The sequence below is a fragment of the Aethalodelphis obliquidens genome, unplaced genomic scaffold (genome assembly GCF_003676395.1).
Source record: "Aethalodelphis obliquidens isolate GAN/ISIS:26980383/991018 unplaced genomic scaffold, ASM367639v1 scaffold42, whole genome shotgun sequence".
NCBI classification, from domain to species: Eukaryota; Metazoa; Chordata; class Mammalia; order Artiodactyla; family Delphinidae; genus Aethalodelphis; species Aethalodelphis obliquidens.
The window spans coordinates 10,329,741-10,339,733 of NW_020837986.1; the positions used below are offsets into that span (position 1 = coordinate 10,329,741).

General features: G+C 52.3%; 1 protein-coding gene across 2 annotated transcripts; it reads left to right on the forward strand.

Moving 5' to 3' along the window:
• The first annotated feature begins 277 nt into the window (after positions 1-277).
• Positions 278-7,840, forward strand: GDF5 (growth differentiation factor 5). 2 transcript variants are annotated; one of them, XM_027078079.1, is made up of 3 exons: positions 278-314; positions 3,320-4,185; positions 6,397-7,840. In XM_027078079.1, exons 2-3 carry the CDS (start codon positions 3,561-3,563, stop codon positions 7,269-7,271), a joined length of 1,500 nt encoding a protein of 499 aa, XP_026933880.1. In that variant the 5' UTR covers positions 278-314; positions 3,320-3,560; the 3' UTR covers positions 7,272-7,840. The 2 variants fall into 2 exon arrangements, with proteins under 2 accessions (XP_026933880.1, XP_026933879.1); XM_027078078.1 differs by lacking the exon at positions 278-314 and having other exon boundaries at positions 3,299-4,185.
• Positions 7,841-9,993: the final 2,153 nt, after the last annotated feature.

Genomic DNA, 9,993 nt, shown 5'->3' on the forward strand with positions numbered 1-9,993 from the left:
TGCAGGCTTTCTCTAGTTGCAGCAAGAGGGGGCTACTCTTCGCTGCGGTGCGCGGGCTTCTCATTGTGATGGCTTCTCTTGTTGCAGAGCACAGGCTCTAGGTGTGCAGGCTTCAGTAGTTGCAGCATGCAGGCTCAGTAGTTGCGGCACACTGGCTTAGTTGCTCTGTGGCACGTGGGATCTTCCCGGACCACGACTCGAACCCATGTCCCCTGCATTGGTAGGCGGATTCTTAACCACTGTGCCACCAGGGAAGCCCAGGCTAATCACTTTTTATAATTTATTTAATTGAATCCCCACAAACACCCTGTGAGGTAGGTACTGTCATGATTCCTGTTCAGAGTTACAAAAAGGTTTAGAGGCTTCCAAAGATAATATAATATACTAAACCATATAGCAGAACTAGAATTCAAAACCAGGCCTGTTTGTCTCCAAGAGCCTTACTCTTTATAAAACCATGTTCAAGGGCATCTTGATTGTTTGATTTATTTTTGTTCATTTGTTTGTTTATTTTGGCCACGCGGCTTGTGGGATTTTAGTTCCCCTGACCAGGGATTGAACCCGGGCCCCTGGCAGTGAGAGCGTGGAGTCTTACCCACTGGACCGCCAGAGAATTCCCGATGTTTTTGATTTATTCATCCCTTCATTTATTCACTCACTCAGGCTTACAAAATACCTAATTCGTGGCAAGACAAGAATCCCTTCCTTTCAGGAACTCAGAGTCCAGCAGGGAAGGCACGATATGTCTGTAAGTAACTATACCTTAAAGTAGAAAATGATGGCTTTTGTATATGAGGGCCGGTTAGAGATTCATTCATCCATACGACACACTGAGAACCTGCTATGTGCTGGGCCCTGTGCCCAGCCCTGGGAATAATTGAAAGATAAATATGGTGCCGTCTAGTCATAATCTCATGGGGGAGACAGGTATGTAAATAAATTATTACTGCTATAAGGAATTACGTTATGATTTTTTAAATATGAAAAAAGTACACAGAGTAGAAGAAATGAACTGTGTCGGAGACAGGGGGGCAGAGGCAGAACTGGATAATCTTGGAGCTGCCAAAATGGAAAGGGGCACAGAAAATGTGTGATGGCAAATCAGGAGTGTGTATTTTCTGGTGAATGAGGGAAGGCTTCATGGAGGAGAGGGCACATGAGTTGGCACTTTTCAATGGGCAGGTTTTAGAGAGAGGGAGGATTGGAACAGAGAGATCCGGGAGGCTTAGAAGCCAGTTATAAGGGAATTATATTAGGACAGGCCGTGAGGAGGACTGAGACAGTGAGGCAGTGGGGATGGAGAGGATGAAGGAGCCCCAGAGATGACTGCTTAAGTGGACAAGTCAAAAGGGAAACCAAGTGTTGTGAATCTGGGCAACCGGAGGGATAGTTAGGAATTCAGTTCTTCCTTAAAGCTCCCCCTGAACAGTGTCTGGTAGTGTATTGATCCTTTGAGATGGGAAGGTGGAGCTCTCCTGGGGTTTCTGACCTAGGGGCACCAGATGAAGCTTGAAATGGCCAAGTTCTGCAGCTGTGCTCTGAAGATCAGCAAGAATCTGGACGTATCACCATGAAAAGGCTGGTCGAGCACCTGGACAACCGGGCTGTGAGTTTCGTCTTCTTTCATTCATCAAATGCTTACTGAGCTTCTACTCTGTGCCAGGTTGTGCTGGGAAACCAATCTGGTGACCTTAGAGTAGGAACGGATCTCTATCAGGCAGGCTCAAAGAATCTCGGATTAAGAAGGAAGCCTACCTGACTGCTTCTGCTGCTGCTATACCTCTCACAGTGTGACAAGTGTTGTAGCAAAACGTTCAAGAAGGGGTAATTGGCTCTGTGTGGGGATCTGGGAAGGCTTCCTGGAGGAGGTGAAACTTTTTTTTTTTGACTGCTTTGGGACTTCGTTGCTGCATGTGGGCTTTCTCAAGTTGCGGCGAGCGGGGCTACTCTCCGTTGCGGTGCGCGGGCTTCTCCTTGCGGTGGCTTCTCTTGTTGCAGAGCACGGGCTCTAGGCGTGTGGGCTTCAGTAGTTGTGGCTCGCGGGCTCTAGAGCGCAGTCTCAGTAGCTGTGGCGCACAGGCTTAGTTACTCCGCGGCATGTGGGATCTTCCCGGACCAGGGCTCTAACCCCTGCCCCCTGGATTGGCAGGCGGATTCTTAACCAGGGAAGGAGGAGGTAAATTTTCAGCTGAAGCTCTCAGGATGAGGAGGACTACCTCCCATTGTGGGAGTGAAAGGAGGGTATTCCAGGTAAAGGGAACAGTTTTCCCCCACGAGTCCAGCTGGAATTGAGACTTCTTCCAGAACTACCAGAAAAGCACTGTGTGGGAAATCATTTTTCCAGCCTCCTGAAGGGGCCGCTGCTGCCCCAGGCAGGGGCTGCCACCTCTGGACTCAGCCAGTCCCTCCCAACAAAACTGAGTTTGTCTTTGCTGGGGTGGCAGTGAGGTACACTCTGGATCTGCCTCCATCTAAGGAGTAGGCTCAGGGTGGCAGCGCCCCCAAAGCCTGAAGTAACAATCTGAGCTCAGTCAACGGCATCTGGGGGGAGGGGTGTAGTGGGTACTGATACTTTTCTGTCTCTGGGTCACCACAAGTTTAATAAAGTAAAAGAAACTGTGGGTAAATGCTGCCATCTGTACTGCCCACCCCCCAACAACAAATCAGGTCCCAGACTAGACGCAAAGGTTGCTTTAAAAACACCCCAAGGACTTAACTGAAAACCCACACTCCTCATGTTTCTGGGGCTTAAGATCCTTGAGTTCACTCCTCAGCATCTCTCCTCAGGAAGGTGGGGTGGGCTGCCCCGTGACGTGGAGGTAAAGACCCGAGAGTCTGCTCCGTGGGACTGAGAGGCCCCCCCCCCAAGCCTAGAAGCCCCCCTCGGGGCTGTGTGCCAAGAGTCCCCATGAGCCATGGCCTCAGAGGGCAGCGGTGATTTTTTTCACATAAATATATCGCACTTAAATGAGTTTAGACAGCATGACATCAGAGAGTAATTAAATTGGTTTGGGTTGGAATTCCGTTTCCAATTCCTGAGTTCAGGTTTGTAAAAGATTTTTCTGAGCACCTGCAGGCATGTGTGTGTGTGTGTGTGTGTGTGTGTGTGTGTGTGTGTGTGTGTAAGTATTTTCACTGGAAAGGATTCAAAACTTAAAAAAAAAAAAAAAAAGAACTGGAGCACACAGGCAGCATTACGCCATTCTTCCTTCTTGGAAAAATCCCTCAGCCTTATACAAGCCTCCTTCAAGCCCTCAGTCAGTTGTGCAGGAGAAAGGGGGCGGTCGGCTTTCTCCTTTCAAGAACGAGTTATTTTCAGCTGCTGACTGGGGACGGTGCACGTCTGGATACGAGAGCATTTCCACTATGGGACTGGATACAGACACACACCCGGCAGACTTCAAGAGCCTCAGACTGAGGAGAAAGCCTTTCCTTCTGCTGCTACTGCTGCTGCCGCTGCTTTTGAGGGTCCACTCTTTTCATGGTTTTTCCTGCCAAACCAGAGGCACCTCCGCTGCTGCCACTGTTCTCTTTGGTGTCATTCAGCGGCTGTCCAGAGGATGAGACTCCCCAAAGTCCTCACTTTCTTGCTTTGGCACCTGGCTTGGCTGGACCTGGAATTCATCTGCACTGTGTTGGGTGCCCCTGATTTGGGCCAGAGACCCCAGGGGGCCAGGCCAGGATTGGCCAAAGCAGAAGCCAAGGAGAGGCCCCCTCTGGCCCAGAACATCTTCAGGCCGGGGGGTCACAGCTACGGTGGGGGGGCCACCAATGCCAGGGCAAAGGGGGGCACCGGGCAGACAGGAGCCCTGACACAGCCCAAGAAGGATGAACCCAAAAAGCTGCCCCCCAGATCGGGTGGCCCTGAACCCAAGCCAGGACACCCTCCCCAGACAAGGCAGGCTGCAACGCGGACTGTGACCCCAAAAGGACAGCTTCCTGGGGGTAAGGCACCACCAAAGACAGGATCTGTCCCCAGCCCCTTCCTGCTGAAGAAGGCCAGGGAGCCTGGGTCCCCTCGAGAGCCCAAGGAGCCATTCCGCCCGCCCCCAATCACGCCCCACGAATACATGCTCTCGCTGTACAGGATGCTGTCCGAGGCTGACAGAAAGGGAGGCAACAGCAGCGTGAAGTTGGAGGCTGGCCTGGCCAACACCATCACCAGCTTTATTGACAAAGGGCAAGGTGAGGGGGCGGGGGGGGGCAGGGGCACGGCTCAGAGGGAGGGGCATCTGCATGCATGGAGGGGGCTCTCAGAGCCCCGCCACTGCACTGGTGGGAGACGGTGTGTGCATCTGGCCTGGGTGGTATCTGGGACTTACCTCACACACTCCAGGTCCCAGGCTGTTGGCATGTCAGAGCTGGAGGGCACCTGGGGATCACCAAGTGCCAATCCTGCAAGGTGCAGAGGGGATTACTGAAGCCTGGGAAGGAGATAAGACCTGCCTGTTGGTGGCAGAGTTGGGGACCAGCCTCTAAGACTCTTGATTACCAGGCCATGCTCTGTGCTTATGTGAATTGGCCAGACTTTCCAGGCTGCAGAGGGTTGTAGGTTTTCTCAGATGGCAGAGAGAGAAATTAATCTCAGATACCCATGGTTCTCCCACTTTGCCTTTGGGCTGGGGGGCAGAGGGGACAGGATAGGTGACGACAGTAAATGAGGCATAGTGGAGTTCTGGAACAACCTCTAGATATACGAGGTGGGGCAGGGTGGACAACAGACCTAGGGTCTAACTCATCGTGTGACCTTGGGAAAGCCCCTTCTCCCTTTGGGGTCTCAGTTTCCCCATCAGTACAACCCTATGGAGGTTGGATTGGGTGATTTCTGAGAGCCCTTCAAATATGAAAACTTTTTGTCCTGTCCTAAACACACATCATTTTTATCATGAACCCAGGAGACGATCTGCTCCCTTCACTTCTCCCTCTGCCCACCCCACATCACTGTCTTGGCTTTTCCTCTCAACTTGCTGTGTGATCTCAGCAAGTCCCTTCCCCTCTTAGGGCCTCAGTTTCTCCATAAGTGTGAAGAGGGAGGTGGACCTGATTGCTAGAGTTGCTGGCAGCTCATACGTTCTGGTTCTGGGAGTCTTGGGACTTTGGCTGGCAGGGTGGGGGAAGGGTCAGAGAGAGGAAGAGGCTCCTCATTAGAGCTGGCCAGTGGGGGAATGACAGAGGTGGGGGGAGGCACAGAGGCAGCAGGTCTGGCTGAGGTTGGGGGAGGTGGCCTGGCTGCCTGCCCAGCCAGAGCAAGCTGTGACCCCTTGGGGAAATCATAAAATAAGTCCCTGTGCCCCCCAGCTCTAAGGGAGCTTGGAGGGGGGAGATGGGGAATTTAAAGGCCTAATTAGCTTCTAGAGCAATATTATGAATGTTTCCCAATGGCAAATTGGTATTTAGGAAGGAAGGCATGCTGATTCGGACATACTACTGAGCTTCTTATATACACACACAGCCTTATATTTATACGTACATGCTGAATCGCACACACATGTACACACGTGCACACACACCTTACATATATACAAGGAATCTTCTTACATATATATAGAAACATATACATACATACCCTTCAAATATTCACACAAGCCCAATCATACATGCATATAACATGTCACTCACATATGCATTACTTTTCATACTCACATGTGAACTGAACCATACATACACACACACACCAACTGTCATTCACACACACACACACACACATTCACATACCCAGCAGGGTAAGAAACATACACCACAAAATCATTATACTGGGAAGCCAGGAAAATTGGCTTATAGACAGGTTTTTTTGTTAACTTGCTGTGTGACTTTAGGCAAGTCACTCCCCCTCTCTGTCCCTCATCCGTAAAACAAGAACACTAAGATCTTCTTTAAGGCAGGGTATAGTAGAAGCAGCTCAGGATCCGGTGTAAAAAGTTCTAGGCTGGAGTTCCAGCTCTGCTTTTTCCCAGATGGGTGACCATGAGCAAGTTACTAACTTCTCTGAGCCTCAGGTTCCTCCCCTGGAAAAACAGGGGTCATTATAATGCCCATTCCACCTATCTTACCAAAGAGAAATCATATTGGATAACAGATGGGAGAGGGGCAGGGAGAAGGCAGTTCTAAGGCTCATGGACCTCTGCTATGCATCTCATTGACACAAACACCCAGAATCACTCCAATCAGCTACAGCCACATCTACAGATCAACAATCCTACTTGGTTGACTGTATAGGAAGCTCCCTTACTTTGAAAAAGGCTCCCAGTGGTTTGGGTCTTGCCCTCTGTCAGAGTGGGGAAGAGGTTAAAGAACGTTCTCTCGAGGGGAGAAGAGCTGTGGTCCTCCCCTGAGGCCTTAAGGTGACCAGCTCCCTTGGTGAGGTTGTAGGGAATGACTTATGGGTGTTCTCTCTAGATGACCGAGGTCCTGCGATCAGGAAGCAGAGGTACATGTTTGACATTAGCGCCCTGGAGAAGGATGGGCTACTAGGGGCCGAGCTGCGGATCTTGCGGAAGAAGCCCTCGGACACAGCTAAGCCAGTGGCCCCCGGCAGTGGGCGAGCTGCCCAGCTGAAGCTGTCCAGCTGCCCCAGCGGCCGACAGCCGGCGGCCTTGCTGGATGTGCGTTCCATGCCAGGCCTGGATGGATCTGGCTGGGAGGTGTTCGACATCTGGAAGCTCTTCCGAAACTTTAAGAACTCGGCCCAGCTGTGCCTGGAGCTGGAGGCCTGGGAACGGGGCCGGGCTGTGGACCTCCGTGGCCTGGGCTTTGACCGGGCTGCCCGGCAGGTCCATGAGAAGGCCCTGTTCCTGGTGTTTGGCCGCACCAAGAAACGGGACCTGTTCTTTAATGAGATTAAGGCCCGCTCTGGCCAAGATGATAAGACCGTCTACGAGTACCTGTTCAGCCAGCGGCGAAAGCGGCGGGCCCCACTGGCCACACGTCAGGGCAAGCGGCCCAGCAAGAACCCCAAGGCCCGCTGCAGTCGGAAGGCGCTGCATGTCAACTTCAAGGACATGGGCTGGGACGACTGGATTATCGCGCCCCTGGAGTACGAGGCCTTCCACTGCGAGGGGCTATGCGAGTTCCCCCTGCGCTCCCACCTGGAGCCCACGAACCATGCAGTCATCCAGACCCTGATGAACTCCATGGACCCTGAGTCCACGCCACCCACCTGCTGTGTGCCCACGCGGCTGAGTCCCATCAGCATCCTCTTCATTGACTCCGCCAACAACGTGGTCTATAAGCAGTATGAGGACATGGTCGTGGAGTCTTGTGGCTGCAGGTAGCAGCACTGGCCTCTGTCTTCCTGGGTGATACATCCCAGGATGCTGGTCACAAGAGCCCCTCCACGCACTCCTGGAATCACAGAGGGGTCGGGAAGCTACAGCCAGGAGCACCTACACAGCCTGCGTGAAAGGGGATTTCAACAGCCTTGTTCACTCTCAGAGTGGGAACTGGGCTGAAGGTCTCTTTCTATCCACAAGTCCCCCTGTCTGAGGAGCTCTGCCCTTCTGCTGCTCTGACTGGCGGGGACAGGCCCAGGGAGACAGACTCTGAATGGGACTGAGACCCAGGAGGCCTTGTCTTCCAATGAAACTCAGCCCACCACCTCTCCTTACCGGGACCTTCTCGATCTCTGGACTCTCCAGGGAGGGCTCGCCTTGGGAGAGGCACAGGTGCCACCTCCTCCTTGAATTACCATTGTGCTTGATGACTTTCTGCCCCTGGGGCAGATGGATGCTGGTTGGGCAGGGGTGGGAAAGAGGGGGAGCGGGTTTGGGCATGGGTGTGAGGCTCTTAGACTGTTAGATTAAAATGTACATTGATGAGATAAAAAACAAAACCATGCCTAAAACTGTGGCAGATTTCTTATTTACCCCAGGGGACCCAGTGACCCTTCAAAGAATGACTGTCCCAGAGAGGGGAGGCGGGCTGCCCAGAGCAGAATGGGACAGAGAGCACAGGCTGAGCAGGGCCAGTGCTACCTCTAACCCCATTCCTGGTTTTCTTCCAGAGCTCCATCTATTCCACTGAGGCATAGCAACAGAGTTAGGTTTCCTTTTTGACATTCCTTAGTCAAGTTTGTTGCCTCCAAAATGGATCCCTTAAATGGGAGGGAAACTGGGGATTTCATTTCCTCTAAAGTCATCCCCACTTCATTCACCAGTGTCTGCTCTGTCCCTTCTCATCCCCACATCATACTCACAGAATCAACTGGTCACCATTTAAAGGGCCCTCCACCTCTCACTGGGGAACGTGGGCTGCCACGATCTCCTCTTCCCCTATGGGGGCATCTCTTTTCTGTCACTGACCACTGTTCCTCACGTAATCTTACCTGTGATCTTATCTTACCTGCTACCCTCCAGTTCGGCACACATTCCACGCCTTCACCCCAGCTCTAGAAACAACTGGAGCTCCTCCCCTTTATATTATACCGTATATAATTACATAATTATACATTAGTAACCTCCCCACTGACCTTACTGACCTTAGACGGACCAATGCCAGACACATTCCTGCTTGGGGCTTGGCCCAGACTAAATGCCCACTTCCCTTTTCCACTAGAACCTATGGGGAAGAGCGAGGCATGAGCTCTTGGGAGGGGAATACAGCCTTCTGGTAGGGAAATTTGGGCACCTGAGTCCTTGTTCCAAGGGCTCAGGACCAGGTTCTGCCTGGCTGAAGAAAGGGAGGACCAGCAGAAGAAAGCCTAGGCCTCAGCTTCCCACCCAGGGGGCCTCAAAATTTCCCCCATCTCTCTCCAGCTGGGTCTTCGATTCCCAGGGCTCCTAGCCAAAGCTGTTTCAACAGTAAGAATTCTTGCCCAGCTCTGGGCAGATCCTGTGTTTCTTCCCTCTAGGCCTGAAACCTGGGTTGTCAGGACCTGAAGCAAGAGCCCAGGGTGGGGGGCGGCATACCTTCGAGCTACCTCCCTGGCTTGGAGGCCATTCCCTGTCCCTGAGGGGCCAGCCTGAGCCTGGAGCCTAGCCCTCCCTGGCCGAGTTTCGTTGTGTTTGGCTGGGGGCAGGCCCACAAGCTCTGGAAGTAAACAAAGGAGCTGCACGGCAGACAGAGTTCTGGTGTATGTGAGAGGAGAGTGAGCCTGGAAGGGAGGTGCCCGGGGAGGCCAACCAGTGGACTGTGGACACAGGGAGAGCAGTGTAGAAGCAGGGTGGCTGGAGACCCAAGGGCAGAGAGGCAGGGGACCAAGGGGTCACAGGTGGGGCAGGCTCCTACATGCACTGATTTCCTGGGCTGTACGTCCCTGGTTTCTTGGAAAGTCTGACAGATTGGAGCTCTCCCTGCCTTATCCCTATCAGAGAGCTTCAAGGACTCTCAGCCACGGTGTTCTTCCTGCTGAGGCCCAGGCATTGAATTGAATGTTGTGGCTCCAGCTTGATACCCTAGGAGCTTCCTCTCCCACCTCCACCTGTCCTAGAACACTTTTTCGCAAGAGAACCACTCAGACTCTGTACCTGACCCCCTTTCCCACCCAGACTATGGGGAACCAATCAGATTGCTGTGGGTGGGAACAGCCCTTCCATCCTAACCATCTGATCTGTTCAACTGCCTCCTTGGAAAATTATCCCCACCAGGCACCCACCTCCAGTCCCAATCATAACAGGCTGCATACTTGTACAGGGCATTCTCACACCAAAGGGTTCAAGGCTTATATCGTTCTTTAGAGTTCACAAACACTGTCTCAGCTGTGGTCTCACAGCTCTGCTGGCCTCAAAAGGCAGCCCAGTTTCAAATTTCAAGATTTGTCACTTAGAGTTAGAGACCTTGGGCAAGTCGTCTAATTCCATGAACCTTGATTTCCTCATTTGTGAAAATAAAAGTGGGGGGAAGGGTAAACGATGTACCTATTTCATGAGGCTAACTGTGAGGATACGAAAGACACTCAGCACAGTAGCTGGCACAGAGGTGGCACTCAACAAATGTTAGTTGTTATCATTATTGTGCCTCAAACAGTCTTGTGAAGCAGGCAGGGCAAGGAATGTTACC